Genomic DNA, 27,510 nt, shown 5'->3' with positions numbered 1-27,510 from the left:
TAAATTTTAATTAAATTTAAGAGACAAAAATATATTTAATTTTTTTTTTACCAAAATCAAATGCAAAAAGAAGACAAAAGCTAAAAGATTATTTAAACCTTAGCATTCGATTAGTAATATAAAACTCACACGAATTAACCTCTTTTTTTTTTCAAGAGTAAATAAGTAGATGGGGCTTGAATTATTAACAGTGTTGTCTGAAATCATATTATGCTGATACAAGTCAACACCTCCTACACTTTTCGCGTCAGTCCAAACAACATTTATTTAATGCACTGTCAATCTCACCTACAGCGCAATTCAATGCTATTTTCTTTTTATTTTTCTCAATTATCTTCTCATTTGTGTCTAATAAATAGCTTCAGCCACTTGTAATAATCATAACACAGAATAATAGAATTTTACTTTTAAAAAAAAAAATACATTAAAAAAAATGATGTAATAGAAAAAAAACAAAGTATGATTAAATAGATTGAAAAGAGTTACAGAGTACAGTACTTTTGTTTGTTGCGATGTAAATGGAGTGAAAAGTAACGTGACGGAGTCGTGAGACACGAGGGGTGGGCCCGGGGTGGCCGGTCCGGTTGGGCCCATCCCATTAGGCGAGTTCCGATTGGCCCAACGCGGCTAACCTTTGGGATTACGTAACCACCACATTCACATGCACTATACACTGGATAACGTCCTCATGGACCCCACTTCACCACATCGCTCTTCCATGCTGGAAAAGTTCCATCTCTTCACTGTACACGTCACCTCCCCCAATTGGGTAAAGCCTGCAACAACGCATGACTCTTGTTGCTTCCTTCCCTTTCTTCTTCTTCACTGCACAACAAGAATCCACACACCACAACCCACACTTTCCAAAATTCACAACCCCTCTCTCTTTTTTCCCACAAACAAACACTTTTCGCTGCTTTCTCTTTGCTCTCTTCCACTTTTTATTTATTGGGAAACAGTCGTAGGTAGAATCTCTTACTTCCTTTTCGCTTTTCCAACTCCTTCTCAAAAGTCAACTCTCCATGCTTCTCTCGGATTTCATGTTCATTGTTGCTTCCTTTCACTGGTTTCTATACACTATTTTTCCTGCTTTTTACTTTCTTCGCTTTTTTTCATCACGAAAATTAAATTTAATTCGGCTTTTCTTTTTTTTTTTTGTTTGCTTCTGGTGGTTTTCTTATCTTCATTCATTTCTGTTATAGTTTTTGCTACTCTTTTTTGGGAGGACAGAGTGGTGGGCTATGATTACTTAGTTCCCTCTGATTTGGGTGTTTTTATGATGGGTGATTTCACTATCATACCATTACAAGTTCTCGAGTTATTATTAGTCGTGTGGGTAAATTGTGGATTTTTGAAATAGTTCTTTTGGATTTGTAATCGATTTGGACCAACAGGTAAGACATGGACATTTGAATCGCTTTTTTCTTTCCATAATAGTATATTGAGTAAATAGTATATCCAGTGTCAGCGTTCACCATTATTCAGTTATGAATCGTTACATATAATGGATTTGTCATTTTTTTAATAGTAATCACTTTAAATGTTATATTTGTTATGGTTTCTGATTATTTGTATCTATCATGATTTCTGAATAGTTGGCAATTTTTTTTTTTATATTTTCTGGTTTATAGAAAATAAACTATTTTCCATTTTTATTTTGTCAAAGGACTGTTTTATCATTCTTAACAGTCTTCTTATGGTTTCACAAGTATAACTGCATTTCATGTGAAGCTATTCTGCAGTTTCCATTTTTTCTTCTTCAGCTTTAAATTCTATTGACCCTGTGCGATTTTGTTTACAGCTTGTAAACCTTCACAGGGCAACAACTGATGCAAGACGAGATTGCCTTTTGCATAAAAGGACTCTGCAACCCTGCATGGTAGCTGAGCTGATATCTGGATCTTCTTTATTTAAATTGGTGTCTATACAGTATGCAGTTTTGTAATCTCAGAGCCTTTTTCATTATTGGAATTGAAGATTAAGGAAATGGAGAAGGTTTGTGAGTTCTGCACGGCCCTGAGGCCACTTGTTTACTGTAAAGCTGATTCGGCATATCTTTGTCTATCCTGTGATGCGAAGGTGCATTTGGCAAATGCTTTGTCCGGCCGGCACCTCCGGAACCTTGTGTGTAACTCATGTGGAGATCGTGTTGCTTATGTTGTATGTTTGGACCACAAAATGTTAATCTGTCGAGACTGTGATCAAAAGTTGCACAATAATTCTTTATCACACCAGAAACGAGCTATCAGAAGTTTCATAGGTTCCCCTTCTGCTAAAGACTTTGCAGCACTCTGGGGGTTTGAATTGAATGAGATTGAAAACTGTGCCAATCAGGATCAGTTTGATTCAGTTTCTTGTGTTTCTGCGGAATTGAATGTAGCACAAGTCTCAGGAAAGCCTGACATTCAAAATGGGGTCCCTTCACTGCTAGCTGGGGCCAAACTTGATGAGGGATCGACCAGTCAACAAGGTCAGGTAAGCAAGACAGAGTTTTAATATCTCATTTATTGTACTGATGAAATATATTATACGTAGTTTTGGATTTCAGTCATTTCAAAACTACTTTAATAGCTAAAGCTCTCATGATATAAAATTTAGCTTTGTCACCGAAGTTTTCCAATAAATATAAGATGGCTGTAGTCATAAACCATCTGGTACTTCTGAATTGATTGACTTTATAATACTGAGCCCATAAAAGGCATAGTTTAAAAGCACGTACACACATGTATATTAAAGTTTACGAGTTTACTTTCCATACTTTGTGAGAATTAGAGGAGTCATTATAACGACTTAAGAGTTGAACAGGATGTACACTGTTATTGCTTTCAAATTACTTTAAAAGGATGCAATAATAGAGTACTTGATACTTTAGTTCCGAAAATTATAAAGTAATGGTTAATCTAGTCCTCGTTTTATAAAAAGGATGTCAGTTAATTTAGTCTATCAAATTGGCTCCAACAGTTAATTTGGTCTTTTAGATTATAAAATTAATAATTTAATTCCTGAATTCAACAACCACTGTCAACTTTGCTATCTAATTTAACAACTATCCATCAATTTGGTTCTTGGCATTTAGGGACGAAGCCACTGATAATACACAATAAAGTGAGAGGCTAAATTGACTGATACACACTTACAATCAGAACCCAAAATGACTTACATTTAAACTAAAACAAGTCGAGGGATTACAATTTCTTTTAACAATTCCAGGGAGTAAAATAATTAATAATTTTTTTTTTTGGAAATTGATTTGATGGTTACTCTTGTCTTGGACAAATGATAGAAACTACCAGTTTATTAAATCTGGAGCAAATCCAAGGAATGGTTTGTGCATTCTCAAATTTAGGAATATGCAACATGTTTTGGCCAAATTGGTGTTCCTCTCACCTTGTAAAATCTCTTGTAGTTGCTAAAACTTCCTTCCTTTCTCATTGTATGACAACCGCTTGGTCAGAACACAACAATTACGGGAAGGTGTAATTTAAAATGTAACCCTTAAAGTATTTACTTAAATTGTAATTTTTTTTTCTAGTCCCAATTCAATAAATCAAGACAACAAATAGTATAATTTGGATATACATGTCTAATTAATTAGAAAAAGGAACAGCTTCTATCATATGTATAAATGCAACCCATATGGTTTACTCTTTTCCGCTTCTGATACAAGTTAAAATGTGATGCATCTCAATTTTTAATATTGTCTTGCAGATATTGCACAATCATCAAGAGCGTCAAACTATTGTGCAGCAGATTATTGATCTAAAATGGCTCCAACAAATTGAGGAGATTGATTATTCTGCAAAGATCAGCAGGCTAAAAGAAAAAAAATCATCACCTTCATTATATCACACTCTTAAGAAATTGGACGAAAAATTCAATGGTCAATCACAAAATTCCCAGGATTTGGCTACTAATGTTCTGGAAAAATACTGTCCTACTGTGGAGCCGAGTACAGAAACTGTGCCCTCTACTTTTTCTCAACTTGATAATTTATCTTCATCTTCTATTATCGATCTTCCCTTGCATGGAGAATTGTTCTGGACGTGCAAAAGTCCACTTCGAAGTAATCAGGTCAGAGATTTCTTTGTTCGAAGACCACTGGTTTTAACCTCTGTTCTTCTTTATGAAATATGAACTGCTAACTTCTTCTCCTATTTTGCACCTTGCTTTGGTGGGATGCATGCCTTTGGTTACATGAAAATATGAACATGTACACACAAATATCAAAACTTTTTTCGATTGAAGTTTGAAAGAGAACACTAGGTTTTGTACGTCATTGGATAATATATTTAGCATATGATGAAGAATGGGAACATAGAACCGAGGAATAAACACAAAAACAATTGAAAAATTCCATATTTGATATTAAATTATTAAAGATAAGCTATCATCAAGGAGACAGATATTATGCTGTATAGGTAACTCAAAGGGCACTAAATCTAACCAGACAAGCAACGCGAGCTTAAAACTCAAGTATATCTTGTCTACTCTGGGAAAGAAAACCACAATCTAGCTAGGGATAAGATATCCCAATTCCCATTCAACTAAATCCTAACTTCTGAAATTACGGATATTCCCTCAATCCTGATTATAAACAGCAATTCACATTTTCTGCTACATTACAAATCATAATTTAATCGAATTTGAAATAGAATTTCCCCATACTGCAATAAGCTTCCAACAGTTATAATTGTTATACATTTCTCCTTTTCCTTTATTGCAACATATTAATAAAAAAGCTTTATGATGATGTCTGTGTAACCCAGCAAGGATAAACAGAATTACATATTGATGAAGAGCTTAAAGGACAAACTGGACCAACAAAACCCATACATAAGAAAGGATATTATGCTAGAAACAAAACACAAGTATAGTATGCTAAGAAAAGGAGTTATTTTTACATATAATTATTGAAACGGGTATTGGTTTCATAATATAAGATTAATATCATTCCAAGACTTTCCTAATGGTGAAGGTCCTCCTATGCAAAGGCTTTAACTTGTCTCTTCCAGGCCTATCCTTGTTTAAAGAAAAATTGGGTTCAAGCTGGAAAAAATGGAAAATCATACAAACAAATTTCAGCCAGCTTTTGAATGTCTTTAACAGGAATTTGGTTGGAAAATGCCAAATTAAACATGCTCTTGATAGGGTTTCTAAACTCAAATCGGTATCATAGAAAGTTTGGAAATTTTGTTTCAAACATAGCATGCTGGCTTTTTAATCTTAGACCTCCCTCCCAATCTGTCAGTGACAAGAAAGAGGAGGAGTTGAATATCTAGTAATGTAGCAAGACACTTGTTTTGCTGTGTGTTTGTGACTGCTCTTGCATTTGATTCATTTATATTTGGTTGACATTATATTGATTGTTCAGTATCTACATTTGGTCAACTTTATACTTGTTGTCAAAATGGAAATTTCTTTTTGTCAATGTTGCAGCTGTGGTCCCAAAATATTCAAGACCTTGGTATATGTGAAGAACTTGTTCGTCTGGATGATTTTAACATCCCTGATGTTGACTTAACTTTCCAAAACTTTGATGAATTATTTGGAGGAGATAAGGATCCAATTAGAATATTGTTTGATGATCAAGATGTCTCCTGCTCTTCTTTAGAGAAGGATAAGTCAATCGACAAGTCAGATATTGACAATCTAAGTGCAATGGAGGTCTGAATTTCTTCCTTTATAAGTCAACATATTTTCATTCCTTCTTAGTGTGTTGATAGTTGTAGGGCTACATCAGACTACAATGATTAGAGAAGAGCGTCATAATATTTATATCAACTTTAGCAGAATGTGAACAGAAATTTATTTTTGTAAGGCTAATTTTAAAGGACAAAGGGCAATATTAATGCAGAGTAATAATGTTATGCAGAACAGTGCACTTCAGCAGTTTCCTTTCGGTGACTTATCACTTCTTGAATCAAAAGCGGAAATGTGAAACTTTCAAATTTAGACATGAATAATATTGGTTTAAATGCTTTCTGATTCATGGTTTTGGTTATACCACACATTTTTTTGGAAAGCATTCAAACACAAATGCAGTTGCAATGATACCATAGATACAGTAAAATAGTTAATATAAGTTTCAGCAATCATTGTATGTAACTACTTTATATCTTGATTTCTGAAGCTATTTATAACCACAAAAGTTCAAAGAAATACCATAGAAGAAGAATTGGAGGACTACTGTGTCCTCCCATGTGATACAATGATTTAGGTCCATAATTGTGTAATATATGGTGCAAATGTTTTGAAGCTCCCATATTTTTATAGTATAAGCTTTAGAATAAAAAATTCATTATGTAGTTTAAGGTTAACTCCAGTTGATCTTCATCAAAATCATCTAATACTGTATTCATGAATAGTTGATCGAGCTAAGATATAAGAAGTCAAGGTAACATCGACGAGATACCCCGTCTCCAAAATAAAATACCTATTAATTGTACTCTTGTTTTTCTGTCATGAAAGGATTCTTCGGCTTCTGCATCCATTAATCTCTCCCAATATGATCATGAGAACAAGCATATGAACCCTCTCGGCCAGTACTGTCCAAAAAGCATGGATCCTACGCATGCGACTCAACCATTTGATTCAAATATACCCTTATCTGTTTTGGGATTCACTTTGGAAAGCAGTTTCACAGGTCATGAGGACAGTGTCCTTTCTCCCTACAGTGAAGGGAAGGCTTATTCAGGTAGTTAAATTGAATTGAAGATTGCACATGTGGAGCCTAAAGGAAATGTCATATGAAGTATAAAGAGAAAAGGTCTCAATTGTGAGTTCTGAGTGCTAAGTGTCTCACTTTAGCCTATGTTTAGTTGAGTCATTTTAACATGCCATTCAGTTATTATCACATACCTGTTAGTTCTTCATCTCAGTATTGTCAATTTTGACATTCGAGTTTGTTTTTGGTACCTCATTGATCTATTACCAGCAATAATGCATTTTGTCCCTGGAAATATTATTAAGTTGATATTTGTATTTTATCAATTTTTATCATATTTATATTCTTTCTGCTTCCAGGCATGAGAAGCAATTTCGACTTCTATCCAGGAAACCTGGAGCTAATGTAAGAAAGAGAGTGAAAGGCATTGCTATGACAGAAAGCATTTGACTTTTGCATATTCATGCTGTAGATATCTCTCTCTATTCCAGATTGTTCCTCATCATGAAGCATTTGTTAACTTGATAAATTGATTCGCTCATATTTTTTCTGTTCATAATATATTGTAAAAGTATAGCATCATGATATGTGCTGCTTATTCAGAAAATATAGTTAATCTATGTGTATGTAAATATGAACAATTTCTTCCAAATTTGAGTTTTCTTCCTGTTAAAAGTCTAATAATCTTGACAACTCAATTCCTACATGGTGTTGTATAACATCCACTCAATACCATGGACATTATATTCAGCGGAAAAAAACTCTACAGACAAGTGTTGCAAGTCTCCATGTAATACAAGGAGAATACATTCTTTGCAATATACAGTCCTTTATTGGTTAAAGTTCATCGAAAAATATAAAACTATGAGAGATTTACTAAATTTCGTGTTAGACTCATCTAAATATGTGATTTTCAATAATTCATCTAATGGAAAATATTGCGAGAGTGTGTAATCTACATGCATAAATACTTTGCAAGGTCTTTTTGGTTCTTGATAAATGATATGTTTGTTGCTGTACCTGCAGATCTATGGACTTATTCTGGTTTCTCTTGATAGTTAAGTTTAGTCAACCCTTTGCATTTTTTTTTGCTGACGTTTGAAATCTTAAACCCTATTACAGAATAATCTACCAATACTCAACAGTTATGTTTCAATTCAATCAAAGTTAAGGATTATGCTGTACAACTACAAGCAGCCATTTTCAGTGGCAGCTCTATGCATTGAGAGTAGTAGAGAAAGGGACATTTGTGATTTGCTCTTCAGACCTTGATAAAACTTAAGAACAACTAATTCAGCTTTTAGCAGTGTGACCAAAGCTGTAATGAAAGGGAAAGATAATCTGAACATTGTTTGTTTATGAAAAAATAATATCTGAGAAGAATTGTGTGGCTAACTTAACAACCATGACACGTGGGAAAGAGTTTATCTATTGCTCATTGAGAAAGAAATTAACGTGAGGCTTTTGAATGAGTGTTATTTTATTCAACAAACATTTTGATACCAGATTTTGATGGAGTAGCGATTAGAGGAAGAGGTTGTTGTAAATGTGATAAAGAAGCAATCCCTCTAACCTCTCACTCCAATTCCAAATAGAAAGACCATGATTTCTTTTCTTTTCTTTTCTTTTCTTTTCTTTTCTAAATGAATGTCAAACTGTCTTAATCCACTTCATGACTTGAAAATGGGAAACCAAAGCCTAAACCACACCAGCCAGTACCCTCCTTCAAACTAACTTCAAATTCAAGCATTATATAATCAAATGCTGCCCTAACCGCAACTGCACCTTGAATACGCCCTCTAAACTGTCTTCGCCTCTTATTATCTTTCTGTTAGAACCAAAAAATTATTATTTCTATTTATGTCTATGCTCAAAACCAAGAATAAATCATACAACGTGGACCCCCATTTACCAATTTTATGTCATTCCCTTTTTACAACTTTATATGTATGTAATTTTTTATTTTCTTGTCCGAAGGGTTTTTTAAATAGTTATTTTGTCCTTGTGTAAGTTCTTTCAAGTCCTTTAATTAGAAAAAATAAATTTAAGGATCGTTTTGACATCAACGGTTTTTAAAAATAACAAACAAACATATAAGTGCTTATTATTTCATTCGTGTATATGTAACATCAAACTAAACTTTATTGTATTTCTTTTATGGATTTCAATTCTTAAAAATGTATGATGCACTTAAAGAAATTAATTATCAGAGTGAAAAAATAATAATTCGCTGAGCCGTTTCAACAATTTTGAGTGCTAGATTTATGTAGAGTGTAGAATATAACTGGTGACCATTTTAGACAAATATTATTTTGTTAGCTATTATTGTTAAGATAATACAAAAAAAAATATAACATTTAATAATATTAACAATGTATAAATTTTAATGAGAATTTTATTACGCTATTTGACATATACAATGGTTTACTAACCTCCGCACAATAGTTTCTGCATTAAGTAATAATTATTGATGTGAGCGCATATGGATTTGACATTAAACGCATATATTAGTTAAGTATAAATGAATAGACAACAATGGATATAGCAATAATTGAGAGCTAAATTGTAGTTTATAAAAAGAAAAAATTATCTTGACACCTCCTTTTTCTCTTATTTCTATTTTTCTGTTAATAATAAAATACTATATTTAACTAATATAACAAAATTTTGAAATAAAATAATAATATTTATAGTTATTAAATGGTAGTATAAAATATAATACATGTCAAACTATGATTATCCTTTATAAAATATTGCTGAAATGAGTTTTGGATGAAATTAAAAAGGTTGCATAAATCAATTACAGTAGTGAGAAACTGCATTGCTCCATAACAATTTAGTAAGAGAAATAAATTAAAATTAAAATGAACCTTCTTTGGAATTTTTTTATATAATTTCTCCGAATTTTCATTTTTAAATTGTATATAATTAAATTTTAAGTTATCAGTAAGACTAAAAAATCACGCCATTTTTATTACATAAGACTAAAAGGAAATTACATCAATGGTCAATGCTTAAGCAGGAAATTTAGTTTTAAGAAACACACCAATTTTAAAATACCAAAAAAATCCTCAAAAGATTTAGCAGATCTTACGGAATGAGTAGGGGTAATTAGGGAAAGGCATAAAAGTTGAATAAGCTCCGAAAGAGCGTTCTGTTAGGAAGTGTGTCAGAGACGGTTTCTTTCTTTCTTTCCATGGCACCAAACACACTCGCCTCAACCATTACCACTATAAAATCTCTTCTTCCACCTCTCTCTCTCTCTCAAATCGCTTTCTCTTTCTAAAATCGCCTCACTCCTGGAGAGAAGCTCAAAGCCAACAGAGAGGTCAGTGATTTTCAAGAAATTCTCGGTTTATTCAATGAACAGTAGCTTCTTTAATTCAATTTTAATTTCTCTATGAATTAACTTCATTATACATTAAGTAATTTGCATGTTCGACTTATTAATCATTTCATCGACATTTCTTGAATAAAACTTAGTTCGACGTTTTCTTCGATCGCGCACTGTGATTCTTTAAAGAATCGGTTATCAAATTATTATGATCTGAGAATAAATATGAATTAAGTGATGCTCGATGAAACAATTCAGTTAATGATCGATCATCACATTGCGATTCCGGAATTCTTTTCAGTTATAACCATCTTTGTCTGATTTTGCAGAATCGAGAAAAATGCTTAATAAGGACGCTTGCTCTCCCTCCTCCAACGGCGGATTCGGACCCGCTTCCGCCTCTGGTCAACTGCCGTCGAACGGAGGCTACGGTTCGTTGTACTCAGCTCTGTCGAACGATAACCTTCCTTCGCTCTCCGCGAACTGCAGCAACGGCGGCGGCGTTTCGCTGTACCCGTACTCCGAGTCAGCAACTCAGTATGACTCGTGCGTGATTCAGAAGCACCAGGACATGGTGAACCGTCAAAGCATGTGCCTGAACCGCCTGGTGGAGACTTCCAAAGAGGTGGATGCTCTGAGGCAGGAGAACGGTCAGCTCCGGGCCGCAAACAAGGAGTTGCAGAAGCAGCTGCACCTCGTCATCCAGGCTTCGCTGGAGACTCAGTTTGCCGCCGCCGGAAGTGGCTCCTCCGGCCAGACTCAACCGACGCTGTTCGATGTCTTGCATGGCTTCCGCAGCCTCAACATTGGGGAAGGCAAAGAGAATTATGCCGATTGGAATAACAACAGTAATCATAATCACAACAATATTATGAATAATAATAATAACAAGGACCTGCAGGAAGTTTCGGACGAGAGTCCAACGAGCGTGATGGAGAATAACGTGGTGGAAGTTGAGAGATTCTCGCTCCCTAAGAGCATATCTGTGAGGTCCAATGGTTACTTGAAGATGGCTCAGTCTGCTGCTCTTGCCACCAATAATAATGCAACTCGCAATAAAGGTGCCACTCGCCCACGCGCCACCGCAACTCCACCTGAAGCCGTTGTAAGGACACACGTGCTAACTCTCTATATATGCTTGGGCTTTTTAAGTTATTATTATTATTATTTATTTTGATATGTGATTATTGCGTTTATCGTTATTTACCGTACTTGACGTGCTTGTTAGTTGCTAATTATTTTCCTTTCAAAAGAAGTAAAGCCTTGCTTGTCTATGTCATTACCTGGTGGTAGCTGCAACGAATGGAGTAGTTTCTGGTTGTTGTTTTCATTTGCGTGTGCTTGTTTTGGAAGTGTGCAACTCTAGTTAGCAATCGGGTTCGCAGGACCCATTAGCTCAAGTTGCTCTAAGGCATAAAGAAGTAGCCCAAGCCTTGCTGTGACAGTTGTAACTTGTTTGGTGGGTAGGAGCTAGCATAACCTGGGCTTTGGGGTCGTTAGGTTAGGTGGGGCTCTAGCTTTTCCCGTTGTTTCTTTTTTCTTGCGTGGGTATCATGTCCCAGTTAAGTAAGATTAATTTTGATAAGGAGCCATACAGTTTTGGTATTGTATAGGGGTCAAATAATTATGTGGTTTTTAAAACCTCCATGAATTTTTGAAATATGGAGAATTGGCAAGGCTGTGTTAGCCATACAACACACGTCCACTAAATATTGTTCTTTCATGTGTAGATTTGAAAAGATTTATGATAGTCATGTTTGATCTGTCATTCTGCTGCTAGCTGCTAGTGGTTGGGTATGTTTAACGTTTTGATAGCCACAAACAACAATTTCTAATTCGTGTTAGATGACATTATTGTTTTTAATTGGTAGAGTAGAGCTGATGCAAATATATTTTATTTATTATGGAAATTTTTATTGTCAGCAAATAAAGAAGTCATTTTAGTAAATAACGTAATTAGTGTGTGTGTGGAAAGTATATGTGCACCGTGCACATAAATGCATAATTGGACATGATATAGATAACAATATCTAACAAAACTTTAATTATTTTTTGTATGAATTCACATTATATCTTTTCCTTCTTACACTTATGCTCGTTTAGACGATGACATCTAAATTAAGAGAGTATAGTTCAGCTTACTTAGAGAGGATGACACCTAAGTTAAAAAGTCAGCTTAATTGGTTGAGCACCGTATGTATGAATTGTTATAATATCTTAAATATATTCAATGTTTATGGATGAAAAAATTACGAATCTGACTTAACTACTGTTGATAGTTGGCAGCCTAAAATATAGGAAAGAGTTTATTTATTTATTATTATTGTAATTTATGCTATTTGATTGTTGTTGAAATTTTTGCATATGTTGGCATGAAATGGTACAGCAGAAGGTATATGTGCGGGGAGGGCAGAAAGAGGAAGAGCCTCTGGAAATGGTGGTGTATAACCAGGGGATGTTCAAAACTGAGCTGTGTAATAAGTGGCAGGAAACTGGTACATGCCCATACGGAGACCACTGCCAATTTGCGCACGGTATTGGGGAGCTTCGCCCAGTCATTCGCCACCCACGCTACAAAACTGAGGTCTGCAGGATGGTCCTTGCTGGGGTTGTGTGCCCATATGGCCATAGATGCCATTTCCGCCATGCACTCACTGAACAAGAGAAAGCTGTGGTATCACAGCCTAAGCCCAGAACAATGAAGCTGGAAAGATAGGAGTCCGTCTTGTCTGCTGGAGTAAACGTAAATGGTACATAATATTCTTCATTGTGTAATTACAAACATGGACAACTACCACCTAAAAAATAATATTGCTTTCTAATGAATTGGAAAAGTAAGGGTAAAATACAAATACAAAATAGGAGGTTTGCCGCCATATCTAGAGCAGGATTGTTGGGGAGAATGTGGTCAGTAGTCGTCGTGTCTTTCATTTTTTTCTCCCGTCACATTTTGATTTTTGAGAGTTAAATTCATAATACGTCAGATGATCCCGATCCAACCAACCGATAGAAAGTATTCTTTGTAATGATACTACTTTTCTTTTTTGCTTTTTTGGTACTTTTGAAATGATACCATTTGATACTTTGCAAAGAAAGCAATTTCTAGTGTAGTCTATTTTTTAGCTGCCTGTACTTTTTTCTTTCAATACGAGTATATAATATATTTCACTTCCCTTTTTTGCTCATCAAGTAAATCCCCCTCTTTCCTTAGGCTACAAAATCAGGTCTTAAAATAAATTTGGTAGAAATCTGTGTGTTTGCCAAGATTGTCCTGTAATTGTTTAGGCCCAAGATTCCGTAGGCCTTGGCCCATAGTAATATGCTCACACTCACTCCAGCCTTCTCCCGTGAACAAAATGTATCTAATTAAGCTCGGACATACTACCATGTTTATTCGGCCTACCAGTGATCTCACATACCTGGACATTGGTACTTCAAAAATCCATCAATAAACTATTCAAGGAAATTGATGTCATTCACTTTTTATTAGAGATAAAACTTCAAACATTTTATATATGTACTCTTGTAAGATAATTTCTTTCACAGTGATCCAACTCTGTCCAGAACTTTATTATTTATTATGCCTAATTTCATGCCCTTTAATTATAAAAATAAATAAATAATCAAAGATCAATTGATATCACTGGCTTTTAAAACGGCCAAATAAACACTCGTAGTGTTCTTATTTGCTTCCTGTATATCTAACATGAAATTATTTTATAAAATATCTAAACAAAATAATTTATATAAATTAAATTTTACCCTAACCAGATTTTATTTACGGATTATTTAAAATGTTCCATGAGACTAGATACATTTTTACATTTTTTTTACATCACCATAGATCACGAATTGAATGGTTTTTTATTTTTATTTGAAGTTTTTTTTCATATTCTGTGTGTAGATAGAGAATTATAAAAATAGATAATTTAAAATAAAAAAAAAGATCCTTTAAAAATCTAAGATTGTGTTTTGAAACCTCCATCAAAGTATAATGATATAAAATTTAAGGACGAAAGTATAAATTTTTTTATTCTAAGCTATCAGAATAAAAAATCATTTTATCTTATGTAACTTTTGTCTCGATAAAAATAAATTAAGAGAACAACATTATGCTTATAACTTACAACTTTAAATTTGTGTTTTAAAATCAAAGACGCATTTTGTAAAAAAGTTACATGCTATGCTTAAACAATTGCACCAAATGCTTAGTCATAGGAGCGTAACTAAGTTCACATATAGAATAAATGTAGGTATAATTAGTTGTAACATACTCACTTTGGTCCTAATGTGTTTAAATGATACTTATTTTTAACTTTGTGTTGATTTAGTACCCAAATTAATTAATTTGCATCAATGTAGTCCATCTCGTTAAATTTTCATAAACGCCGTTAACAATGACACTGATGTGGCATTGCAGAACAGACAGTGTCACCAGAAATAATTGTCCAGTGGCAATTTTGGTTTAACGTGCCATATCTCTCTTTTAAAGTTTATTATAAATGATTTTCCCATTTGAAAGCCCTAATTTTCCATTGCTACCTTCATCTTGAGTTGAATTTTGTTGTTGAAAAACATCTTTGGTTTGATTTTTGTTAACAACGAACTGTGAATGAAGATTTCAAAGGCTGCAATTACTTCAAATGGTGCAATGGAGATAATGGGAATGAAAGAGATGCAACCATTGCTAAACAGAGCAAAAGGAAAGGATAAGTAATCTGGAAAAAAAAGTTAATTGATTCTGAGAAGTGGCTGAAATACTTATTTAGGATAATTGGTTTGTTGGGTTTGATTATCATCCTCCTCCTGTGTGTTCAAACAAAAACCCTAAACCCTATGATCCAAACAACAAATCATGCAACTTCAATTTTATCCAAATCGTGCAGACTCCCTCAAATTCAGCAAACCCTCTTCCCCCTCTTTACTAACGTATGCAGAGAAATGGGAACAAATGTGTGACTTTTTTTTTTGTCTTATGTTGCACTGTTCCACATCATACACAACTCTTATGCCACATCACAATATTTTTTTTCACTTACTAGGTCCACATAGTCAAACGTTATCTTAATTAACGACTTTTTTCACTTACTAGGTCCACACAGTCAAATGTTATCTTAATTAACGACGTCAACGAAAAGAGACTACATTAATGCAAATTAACTAATTTGGATACTAAGTAGACACAAAATTAGAAGCGGGTATTATTTAGACACGTTAGAACGAAAGTGGGTGTGTTGCACTAATTATACCAATAAATATATAATCGAACATGTAAAGTTAAGTCAAAATTTTCTTAACACACCTTTGAAATAATTGATTATCAAGTTTACAACAACTTTTCTCAAATTCCGCATCTAATCAATAATATTGGGTATGCATTACATTCTGCAAAAGGAAATTTCACATGTTTTGGATATATGTGATTAATTATGATACATAATTGATTTTATCAAGAAAATTTTTATGTTTTTTAAATCAAGAGAGCTATGTTGTGATTTCTAAATATCTTGTGAGAATATTTTTACATAATTCAATTATTTTGGAAGAAAGATCGCTCAAGATTCATCATAGATAATTAATCATGTTTGTAGGTTGATTTGTTGTAAAATTGGTAATTTGTTGCTCAAAGTTCATTAAAGAAAGATTACTATAGATTATTTGTTGTTGTAAGATTAATTTATATAAATAATGTTAAGATAAATACGTGATAAAAAAATTGTATAAAAGGTGAGCCGTTGGAGTCGCTAGAATTCGAATCCATTTATACGCTGAACCTTTCTATATTATCCTCTATTGTATTTTTAAAATATTATTTGTCTATATTAAAAAGATTTTTAGTATATTTTAAAACATAAAATTTAATGTATATAATAAATATATTTTAAAATTAAAAAAATTAATAGAGAAACCAAATAGTAAGTTATTAAAAACGTTTTGTACCTTTATTTACTTTGATCGTAAAAAATAAAAAATAAATAAATCGTATCAAAAGTATATTTTATTTTGTTACACTAATTTATGTTTGAAAAACTTCGACTGAGGGAGCACGTGGTGGTATGCAGTCGAGTACATGATATGAGGCCGTGCATCCATAATCTAACGGTTGAAATATGTGATTGATGAGTGGCGTAGAGATAATCCAAAGTTGAAGGGAGAAAAGATTCGTGTGTGGTGGGGTTAGTGTGAGTAATAAAACCCATTTCCTTCTGTTAAGCATCTACATTCCACAACAACTCCTATTCCTATCATCTTCTTTCTACACACACCAATATATATTTACATGTGGTTAACCTAACCTAACCCAACAACATTTCGTTTCATATCGCAGAGAGAGAAAGAGAAAGGGAGAAGAGGCTGAGGAAGTGATGGGAGATGGGTGGGTTGGTAAAGCATAAGAGAATCAATATTTCTCACTGTTTTTGCCGATTCCACCCATTCCTATGATTTCCTCTGCTTTCTCTCTTTACACTCTCCTCTTACCTTCTCTTACTTATGTATGGTAAGCTCTTTTTTCCCTTCAGATCTCTTCTTTATACCATAGATCTGTGCTTTTATGAATCTTGATTTCTCTATCGTCTTACTTTTTCCTTGCTTCGCATGTATGTGTTACTCTGCTATAATTACTATCACAGATTTACCTTTTTTTTTTTCTTCTTGTTGTTCATGTTTAAGATTTAACAGATTATATGAGCTATTTCTAGCAGGTGCGTGTGTTCTTTATGATAAATGCGCTATGTACCTTTGAAGAGAGAAGCTAATTAATTGATCCAGTTGAATCTTGGTTCATTTGTAGATCAATGAGTATATATGAACTGGTTTTATCTGAATTATATTAAAACTAAATAAACAAAAAATATTAACAGATATTAACATACAGTAACAGCGATAGGTAGTTGATGTCTGGAAATTAGATTTTCTGTAGATTATAAATCAAACATACGAATTTGAAGAGATAATGTTTGATAGTGAAATCACTCCTGCTGAATCTTCAAAGCAAAATATTTATTTTAAAAATTACTTTTAAAAAATTGTTAAAGTTCACACAATAAGCGAGTACTTCTCAAAATGATGAGATTAAGTACACCTGAATATATGATAATAACTTGTTAATTAATATCAAAATAATAGATGAGGTGTGAAGATGCTTATTCACAGTGCCAAGTAAAACGGTCTATTAATTCATTTCTTAATTTTTGAATTTATATATACATTTTTAATATAATATTAAAGTTTGTATGGAAGAAAATGTTCGGAACCTGACAAAGGAGTTCACTGAAGAAAAATGGAAGATTTAATATATTCGAGACAAATAGAAAAAAATGTTCAGAAAATTGACGTGTAAACTTTAAAAGACGAAAGGTGTAGATATAATCAAAAAATAGAAGTATACATTTGAATATTTTAAATATGAGTATAGATTGAGGATTAGAATGCAAGATAGTTACATATTTATAATTAGGTTAGGTTTCTTAAATATAAAGGGAGGTTGGAAAGATTGTATCCGAGAAAGTAAATAATATGGAAAGTTAAAAATTTGTCTCATTAGTTGAAATGAAAGTTAAAAGGAGAGTTATGATGCACTGATAGGGTTATCTATATATGTGTTAGACATGTATATGTGTTTCATAATTTGGTATACTTTATCGATATTTATTAATAAAATATTTAATTTATAAAATCGTAATAAATTATAAGAAAATCTTTGAATATTGATTAATTTTAGTGACAAAAAATAATTAGTTATTATAATGATTAATTTAGGTACCAATTATAAACTAAAGTAATTTTTATTATAGATTGGTTTCTAAATTTGTCACTAATATTAGCTACCAAGAATTTGACTATCAAAATAATTAATTTATAAAGTGATTTTTAATTAGAAAATTAGTCTCTAAATTGGTCATAACATATTTTTTATTGCTACAATTGGTCATTATTTGAGAGTTTTCTTGAAATGGTGATAATTTATGTTTTTTGTTGTTGAAGATTTTAGTATATATGATTTTAATTTAGATTTATATTATAACAATCCTATATTTATTATGTTTTTAAGAATTATTATACATTTTTCAATATTTATATATCACATATAATATTTTATTATTTTTAAAACAAATGTATCTGTGTCATATACATATTGTATCTGATATATATATATATATATATATATATATGATACAACATTTAGAAGTATAAGATGATTGTTTGAATATAAATACATCAGCTCACGAAAATTTAAAATTAATCGACTATTTATTTATTTTAAATAATAAGTAAATAAAAATCTTATCAACAAAGAAATTATTAAAATAAAATAAAATGTAATTGATATTGATATTGAAACAAAAATATATTAAATAATGTAAATAAATATTAATATAAAATATATATTTATTATATTTTAAAAATTATCATAATTAATTTAAAATAATTATATTTATTTATCTTTACAATTTAAAAATTGAAATATATTACCATTTTAAATATAAATAGACTTCAAGAATTAAAAGTATATTTAACTTGAATAATTAAGGAAGACAAGTATAAACATATTACTAAACCGGGACGTAGGCATATTTTTTCAACCAAAAGAAATAGTTGTATCACCATCTTATTGATTTACTCAATAAAGTTGAATGTCCAAAAATAACATTAAAATATATTTTATATATAACTTTGAAAAAACATATACCTAAAGGAATAACATACTAAGAAATCATTTTTTATGACAAAAAAAATAAAAATGAAGGTGCAATATTACTACATGTGGAATGCACAAAACTATTCCGTTTAAATTGAAGACCCTAATAAGAGAACCTAGTGGCTGCAACCATGAGGCAACACCATTTAGAATAATATATAGTGAAGGTGGGTCCTAAAAGCTAATAGAAGCCATCATGATAGAGACAACTAAAACCTAATTTAGTGATAATTTATATAAAAGAAAGAAAGAAAAGAAAAAGTTGCGTTGAAGATGGTATCAGAGGAGTGAACACGGCAAGGCAAGCATGGCATCGAGATTGATGCGTCTTCTGTCGTATTACCCACAATTCAGTAAAGTCAAGTTAAGTGGGCATTTTGCAGACTCACCCATCACTGACTCACGTGACATTACATCAACGCGTTTTACTTTAATAATATAATAACATATATTAATATTTTAAATTAAAAATACAGATATAACAAAGTTTTTACCAGCGGTTAAAAAATATCATCCCAAATTAAATAATAACAGTCCTTCAGTTTCAAAATAGTGCCACTTTAGGTTTTCCTTGAAGATATCGAAACCTAGAGTGACTATTTTAAGGCGCCGTGAGGAATTGGCTCAAAAGGAGTGTGTTGTGTGAGTGAAAGAGGTTTTCTCTGGAAAAGATGAGGCAGAAAGGAAAGAGAGGTTTGAGCGAGGAAGGGTTTGCAATGGGTGGTTAGGTAAGAGAAATCAGATGATTCTGGTTTTGTTTTTCTTTCCTCTTGCCTGAGCCTCCCATTCCAATTGCTTCCTGGTTCCTCTCCTTCCTCTTTTATTTGCCTCCCATTCCAATTCGCACCAGGTATGTTTTCATCTATCTCTCTTTCTTCACTTTTTTTTCACTCTAACCTAATCTTCATCGTTTCTAAAGATCATCTCCTTCAGGTTCATCATTTCTATGTTTATGCTCTTTTGTTTTTGCAATTCATATTATATCAAAAGCAATTTCGCAAAGATATTTGTTCATACGCAGCGTCACTCACCGTCTCGTGTGAAGAACAACCGAATCAAGCGATTTCGTCACATCACGGGTTCCTCACTTGTGATCTCAAGTTTTTTTTAATAAAATTGTAAAATGCTTTGTATATTGAGATTTATAACTTGATTCGATTTCACCAGTTGTAAGATGTAGTAAGGAGATATTATCATACCAAAAATGTAGAGCAAAATTTCTCCTATATCTGATATTCGCACCAGAGTACTCTGTTCAGGCCTAAAATAACAAAGATGAGAAGAAGATGCTATTATAAACTATTTGTTAGTTAAAACATTCATTCTTAATCTCAAAGGCCATCCAAACTTGGGAAGAAGGGGGAAGGTGAATAAATTAGTGAAATATTTTCATTACAAAAATATTCTAGGTACAAACTTCTTTTTTTCCATTTTCAATTGTGTGTATTTAGTTAATATCAGATGAAGGTTAAAAGTATAACTCAGCATAAGAAAATGTTCGAATGAAAATTTATCGTTACATATATGTATTCTGTATTAAAAAAGTTCACGGTTGAAGGACTAAAAATGGATTCTATTTACGATGGAAGTCTATTAGAAAATCTTATTAATATTTACCGTTAATAATCCTACAGATTGGATTTTTCTCCATGTACAAGAGAAGAAAGTGATACAAATCTTGATCATGAGTATTCTTGGAAAATATTTCTTTCAACGCTTTTTTTTAAATCTTCTTTACAATTAATAATCTTACAAATACAGATTATTATGAGATGATTAAATAATCTTTTAAATAAATTATAAAAGGGACTAAAAATTGCCTCTGTTTACGGTAAAAAAAGTTGCAAATGTGAGAAATTCTCGCCGTGGTAAACATGAACGTAATTACGCTCAAAATGCTTCTATTTACATTAAAAAAAATTCCGCGTGGATTAAATGCTTACACAAATGACAACAATGTTACATTGATTAACTTATATCACTTATCATTAAATCTTATTTTAAATATAACTTTAATTTATTTATGGGGTTCATTCCATAATTTTGCTTTTCATTTGAGAATGGAGATTTTAAAGTAATTTAAAAATATAAAGTTGTCCACATTTATTTCTTATTTTATTAATTAAATTATTTTCCATGACATCTTAAGTGATTCTGTCAGGTTCTAAAACTTAATTGTATCAAAACAAAAAGTAAGTAAATGGAAAACTCAATTGAAATTATAAATATTCTAAATATAACATTTTAATTTTAAAATAAATATTAAAATTGTATATCATAAAAAGACTATTTTTTTTAATTTTAAATATTTCATGCATTTGAGGATAAAAGAAAAACTAGTATAAGATTTACTACAGACCACGTTGAAAAAATCATAAATAATAATAAAAAGAAGTGGGGGCCTCAGAGGGTCCAATCCATTACGCGAAAATATTCGATTCAATATCCTCTCTCTCTGCCGACAACTTTTGTCCATATTCTGTGTCACGAGTTTCATCATGCTCACAATTTTGATTCCTTTTTGCACCTTTATCAGTGTGATTAAAAAACTGTCTCTGTGCATCATTCTTCGTATTATTGTTAAATCTTTCTTTCCTGCATCACTGTTAAATCTAACTTGATACAACCCTTCCCTGTGAAACAGAAACATCGAAGAACATTTGAGAGAGAAAGAGAGGAAAAGGGAGACAAATTTGGAGGAAGAAACGGGTATGGGGGGATTGGGAAGTAAAGCTTATGCTATACTATTGTTGAATCCATCCATAACCAAAGCATAGCAAAATATGGTGTTTCTTCCCTACACCTCCCATACCACTTTTTTCCTCTATTTCTCCCCCTTCCTCCTCCTTCTGCTGCATATTCATCTCAGATCTCCTTCCTTTCTCATCTGGTAATGTTATCCCTATTTTCTCTCCTCTATTATCTCAGATCAATTATTTTTAATCATGTTTCCAATATTAAAAGATTCATTGGTTGCAAATTTCGTTAGATCTATATCAGAAAAGTATGTACCGATTTACAATTGTTTAGATCTAGACAAGTTTGGTTCAAGTTCTTGTTAAACAAATTATACCAATCAATTAAACAGCCACTTGTCTGGGTATGAGTACATTAACCACAGTAGATTCATATTGTTGTATGCAATTTTACCATCTATACATCATTCACAGATGTTAATTGTTCTGAAACTCAAAAAGTTTGATCTCTCTTCAATCAACAAGTGTCACTTTCTGATATTGAAAAGGTTTGTTGAAATTTTCTTATTTGAAGTCTGAGATAATTTTCACGATAAAATTAATTTTTGATTCTTCATTTGTTTCAATCGCCCCTAATTTATCCGTGTGATGTTAAAAATTGGCTATGGTTCAACAACTCTTTCATACTACAGCAGTTGAAGCAGTTGAATCCAAGAAGAGAAAAATCAAGAACGCTCATCAAAGCGCTTAACCCTGACCTTTCTCCTTTTTCCATGCCAATATTTTTTTTTTTTACTAAATAGTACAAATTCATTGAGATAATACATGGGCAAATAAAACAAAAAAAGTGAGTAAATCGTGTTTCGAAAAACTCGTATTTCAAACTAGGGAATATTCAAAGCTGAAACGGTGATCGAAAATATGTTTCGATTTTATTTTATTTTTTGTTAAAATCATGCTTGGAAGCATGAATTCAATTTCTTTTATAGTGTATAAAAACACATTTTATTCATACTTTTGTACCTGACGTGTTTATATATAATTTCCATTTCTTTTTTACCTTAATTTCTAAAATCACGCATGGATTTTTATCTATAATAGTTTAAATTGCTTTTTGGCTTTTTTTTTTTACTGAAATATTTAATGTTCTGGACAAGGTTTCACTGAATTTGTAGTTGTTGTTGAAACTATGTTTTGTTTTTCTAAACAAGTTATTGGATTTTAATGTTCTTAAATAATTTAGTCATTGTTATTTTGTAAATTTTAAATTTTACTTATAAGTTTTTAATTATAAATAAACTGTTGTGTTTATTTTACTTTACATGTGTTTCTTAAACAGTGCGATTCGGTAATAAAATAATTATATTAATTTAATGTTACTTGAAAATATAACATCATAAGGTCTTAATTGAAAATAATTGATAATATTGAAAATGTATATTAAAAATAAATCAATTTTTTTTTGGTTTAAATAGTACCTAAGGAAAGATAAACAAATATTTAGATAATGTGAACTGGTTGTATTAATTTGTGACGAAAACATGATAAGAATAATAATGATAATGTTAAACCACAAATTTGTATACAAGACCAATTGTGGGATGAGTTTTCTCAAATCAATATTTATTGATTACCTTTCCTTACGTGTTAATTTTCAAAAAAAAAAATTATCACTTTTTTTTAAATTTATTTTTTTATATGGATCTTCAATATATGAAAATTAAGTGTGTGTGTGTGGTGTGTATACATGTATACAAAAATAATAACAAATTATATTATTTAATGATAATAATATAGTTAAAATATTGTATAGAAAAATATTATAGTATAAATTTAGGATGTTATGTATATAGCATGGAACTTCCAAGCTCACCAATTTGAGCTTACCAAGTTAATTTATCAAGTAAAGTTGGAATTTTTCCTTTCCCTTATAACTATGTATGCATATTTTTATTTATTTATCTATCTATCTATTTCATATTATCCTAAAATCTCAGTATAAAAAAGGCTAGAGTCAAATTTCCAATAGCAAACTTTAACCTAAATTCATAGTTTTAAAATACAATATTCTCAAAATTCACATCTTACAAAAATCTCAACTTACCCCGTTCAATAATTTACATGGAGAATTTCCACCAAAATCACTAAACTCAATTCATCCACATACAAAGTCTCCACCTAAATTCAAATAAAAATTCAATTCGGAACTTAAGATTTGAAATTTAATAGTCAACTTTCTTTACCGTAATTTCCTCAACTTCTAAGAAAAAATTGGATTGGAGGAGAATTATGAAGTATAACACTTTAAGAGCTCATTTATCCTCGCAAGATTCAATTCTTAACCATTAAAAACCTAAAACTCTTCAAGATTCTCCAAAACCCAAATCACTTTCATCTTTGCATGCAGGTGGTGTAAGGAAAAAAATAAAAGTTATACCTTTGTTTGTAATTAGTAACTATCTAAGCTTAATAAACACACAAGGTGGAGAGAATATTAGTGTGACTTTGGTTTAAAAAGAAATTGGATAGCATATATAAGTGGAGAGAACAAACAGAAGAATGAAAGGATAATTCTGAGGTGTTATAATATGTTGGAAGTACGATAATTTTTTTCATTGATATTAGAACCTCTGTGGCTTGATAAACCCACCCCCTTTATCATTTTTTCTTTAAAACTGAAAAGGTTTAGTTCAATCCAAATTCCATCCCAACACATAAAAGCCCCACTATTTATTATTTAGACCTGAGTGGTAACGGATGGTTGGGGACGAATTCCATACACATTCTCAGATAAATAATTTATCCTTCTCTCCATGTCCAAACTTAATTTGTGTGAAATTTTTGTAGAGGGTTAGAGATGACAACAAGACGAAGCGGGAATAGATTTCACTATCTTATATCAATCCCCGTAGAAAAATTCATTCTCATCTTCATATTCAAATTCAATGGGTATCAAATTTTTGTTTCATTTACATTTTCACCGAATAACGGATATAATCTCGTACTCATACAACTCGTTTTCTAACTACTTTAATATTAATTTTAATTAATTTTTATAAGATAATAAAAAATTACAGTAAAAAAAATCATAATATTATCAAATGTCCAATATTATGAGGATGGTTGTTTTTTCGATATCAAATACTTTGAAATAAATTATAATTGTTTACATTTTAGATTAGAATACCAAATAAAATTTTATGAGAACCAAAACATTTATTAAATTTGCAAACATTAATGAAACCTAATTGACAAAATTTTAAAATATTTTAAAAAAAACATAAAAGGAAAACAAATATTCAAATTAAAATATATTTTAAATGTTTGTTTATTTCAATTTTTTAAATTCTAATGAATCTCTTTTTTATACACTAATAAAATTTATAATACAACACTTGATAAAAATGATACAAAGAATGAATAATAAACATAATAATAAAATTTTGACATAGATCTTTTATCTTTTGAACTCCAATATATGTTGGATGGTGATAAAAAAATATTCATGACAATTACATTAAATTTTTATTGTAGTAAGTAAAAGTTATTTATATAATTATAGTGAAAAAATGACAGAATGATTGATAATGAATTAGAAAATAAAAAATAATTAGATAAAATACATCGAAATAATATTCTATATGATGAAAATAAACAACAAATCAAAATATTAAAAAATTAACAAATGTGTGTCTTATAAACAATTTGAGAGACTGCCGAAAGAAATCGCACAAAAAAAATGCATAATTAAATGTATGATAAGATGAAAAATACATCTAATAAAACGTTTCGAATATTAATATATATACTCAATGGTTGAGAAATAACGAAAATTATTTTAGCGAAACAAAAAAGTTCTTCAAATGAAACAAAAATAAAAAATAAAAAATAAATAATGTTTTTACCTAGTAAATGAATGATTTGTGCTATTAAACACTTAAATTGAGAGGATTAAATATTCTCATGTGAAAGGAAAATATACAATAAATAAAAATATTAAAAATAATTTAAATATTCAGATGTGAGACATAAAATATTTTTAATTGACATACATCATTTCAACATTATTACATAAAGGTTATGATAAAATGAAAACTATATTGAATATACGAATGAGTTTCATGACAATCCAAATAATTAGAAAAAATAAAAAATATAAAGTGTGTGTGTGTATATATATATATATATATATATATAGTGTTACTTAGTTAATTGTGAAAATTTTAATAATTTAAACAGGGACGGAGATATGCACATCTCCATACTCATTCTCATACTTAATTGAAAAAATCGAAGATTTCTCATATCCATACCCAATTACTTAATTTCTATAAAATTATGAAAAATATTACAAAGAAAACATAATATTATCACATATTAAATATCAAAAAAATGTATTTCCGTTTCTTCAATATCAAATATTTAGAAATAAATTATAATTATATACATTTCAAATTAGAGTACCAAATACAATTTTCGTGATAATCAAAACATTTATTAAATTTACAAACATTAATGAAACAAATTTGATAAGATTTCAAAATACTCTTACAAGATTACAAAAGAAAATATATATATATTCAGATTTAAAAACATTTTAAATGTCTATTTACTCTCATTCTTTACATTCTAATGAATTATACACTACGTAAACAAATTCACACAAATAACAAAAATTAAACTCACAATAATTAAAATTTTAACCTAAATTTTCTATCTTTTGAATTTTAATATATGTTTGATGGTGATAAAATTATTAAATGTGTGATAAAAACACTTTAATACACCATTGAATAAAATCGTCCAAAAATATATATTTTTTTAATGTCTTTAAAATAATTACTTTTTATATAAGTTTCTCTCGTTATTATTATTCAACAAACATTTGTCGGGATAACCACTCTGACTATTATGACCAATAACAGTATTTGAAATGAAAAAGAAATTTCTTTCATGTTAAAGAGTTAATACGTCTCTAGTCCTAAATTTATATAAAAAATTAAAATTGTTTATTTTTTGAAATTCACATTATTGAATTAAAATGTCTTTGCTCATTAAATTGTAATGTTCGATATTAAAATATATTAAAAGTTCGAACAGACATATTTCAATTTCAATTTCAGATTAAATTTAAGTATTAAAATCATATTCAATCAAACTCAGAAATTATAGGATAGGTCATATGGAATTTATATTGGTAAACAGTAAATCTAAAAGTTTAAATTTCATTACTACATTAAGTGTGGACATAAGACGCTACTTTCATTGATTGAGTATACTTATATTTAGAACTAAGATTATTTCAACAAACTAAATCCAAATTTAGAAAATAATATTTTTTCACCATTCAATTTAAAATAACCTGTTACCTTGTTTTTTTGGAATAATTATTCATTTAAAAAGTAATCAAGATTCATAGTTAAAATAAAACAGAACAGACAAACATATAAAAACAGAAATCTACTTACTCAATTTAAAGAAATATAGAAACAACTTGTTTTTGTGAAAAAAAAAGGAAAATAGAGGAGATTTTCTAGAAGATTTGTCATTGAAGAGTTTACCATTAAAGTAGCTTGCAAAATTAGAGATAGAAAGGGAGAAGAAATAGAGTTACTTAGGATTGTGTAATGTAATGTCTTTAGAAAAAGGAGAGCTTTGAGTTATGGATTAACGTGAATGCATATGCATTATGCATAGTCCCATGATAATTAATTACTAATAAAACCATTAACACAGGGTTAATGGGATAAAAGCTAAGAGAGAACAGAGTGAAAAAGCATTAATTAGAAAAGGTAAAAAAAAAATTAATAATTAATAAGAAAAGTGAATGGTGTGGTTTTGCGCATGCGGGATCCAATGCGTAAAAAATACAAAAAAAACACATTGAAAGAAATGAAAAGGGACCCACCAGTGTTGGGTGATACACACTCTCGAGGCCTCACGCGCCGCTCTTTGTACAGACTTCTTCGGACACACCACAAACACGCATCCCTTACTATCTTTGTGCAACAATTTTCACTTTTTTCCCTTTTCTTACCCAATCATTCAATTCTAACTTCAAATTCGCAACGCTTTGTCAAAATCCTTTTATTTTGTTTCCCAGTCATTTTTCTGA

At 30.6% G+C, this 27,510-nt stretch overlaps 2 protein-coding genes and 1 long non-coding RNA gene across 11 annotated transcripts; all 3 read left to right on the top strand.

Annotated features, from left to right (window-relative positions):
- Positions 1-688: 688 nt before the first annotated feature.
- Positions 689-7,331, top strand: BBX27 (B-box zinc finger family protein). 8 transcript variants are annotated; one of them, XM_085676183.1, is made up of 8 exons: positions 833-965; positions 1,203-1,394; positions 1,802-1,879; positions 1,978-2,475; positions 3,709-4,071; positions 5,437-5,664; positions 6,469-6,694; positions 7,024-7,331. In XM_085676183.1, the coding sequence occupies exons 3-8, from the start codon at positions 1,877-1,879 to the stop codon at positions 7,071-7,073; spliced, it is 1,368 nt and encodes a 455-aa protein (XP_085532309.1). In that variant the 5' UTR covers positions 833-965; positions 1,203-1,394; positions 1,802-1,876; the 3' UTR covers positions 7,074-7,331. The 8 variants fall into 8 exon arrangements, 7 of the variants coding, with proteins under 7 accessions (XP_027936967.1, XP_027936970.1, XP_085532309.1 ...); XM_028081166.1 differs by lacking the exon at positions 1,203-1,394 and having other exon boundaries at positions 689-965; XM_085676184.1 differs by having other exon boundaries at positions 1,802-2,475.
- A 2,515-nt stretch (positions 7,332-9,846) lies between these two features.
- LOC114190666 (Zinc finger C-x8-C-x5-C-x3-H type family protein) lies at positions 9,847-13,192 on the top strand. Of its 2 annotated transcripts, none has more exons than XM_085676186.1 (3): positions 9,847-9,992; positions 10,328-11,103; positions 12,388-13,192. In XM_085676186.1, exons 2-3 carry the CDS (start codon positions 10,339-10,341, stop codon positions 12,712-12,714), a joined length of 1,092 nt encoding a protein of 363 aa, XP_085532312.1. In that variant the 5' UTR covers positions 9,847-9,992; positions 10,328-10,338; the 3' UTR covers positions 12,715-13,192. The 2 variants fall into 2 exon arrangements, with proteins under 2 accessions (XP_085532312.1, XP_027935442.1); XM_028079641.2 differs by having other exon boundaries at positions 12,385-13,192.
- A 3,311-nt stretch (positions 13,193-16,503) lies between these two features.
- Positions 16,504-24,367, top strand: LOC114189942 (uncharacterized). The gene is made up of 2 exons (XR_003605748.2): positions 16,504-21,236; positions 21,344-24,367. It is a non-coding gene; the product is annotated as an uncharacterized LOC114189942 (long non-coding RNA).
- Positions 24,368-27,510: the final 3,143 nt, after the last annotated feature.

The sequence above is a fragment of the Vigna unguiculata genome, chromosome 7 (genome assembly GCF_037176805.1).
Source record: "Vigna unguiculata cultivar grain cowpea cultivar isolate G323 ecotype 2 chromosome 7, ASM3717680v1, whole genome shotgun sequence".
NCBI classification, from domain to species: domain Eukaryota; kingdom Viridiplantae; phylum Streptophyta; class Magnoliopsida; order Fabales; family Fabaceae; genus Vigna; species Vigna unguiculata.
Note: the sequence above shows the minus strand (reverse complement) of the source record. Positions and strands in the feature narration are given on the sequence as shown.

Excerpts from the sequence above, each read along its gene's own strand:
- BBX27 (XM_028081166.1), top strand. Across the intron at positions 2,476-3,708 it reads CGACCAGTCAACAAGGTCAG|ATATTGCACAATCATCAAGA; the intron begins GTAAGCAAGACA and ends ATTGTCTTGCAG. Across the intron at positions 4,072-5,436 it reads GTCCACTTCGAAGTAATCAG|CTGTGGTCCCAAAATATTCA; the intron begins GTCAGAGATTTC and ends TCAATGTTGCAG.
- LOC114190666 (XM_028079641.2), top strand. The coding sequence starts at position 10,339 with ATGCTTAATAAGGACGCTTGCTCTCCCTCCTCCAACGGCGGATTCGGA. Across the intron at positions 11,104-12,384 it reads CAACTCCACCTGAAGCCGTT|CAGAAGGTATATGTGCGGGG; the intron begins GTAAGGACACAC and ends GAAATGGTACAG.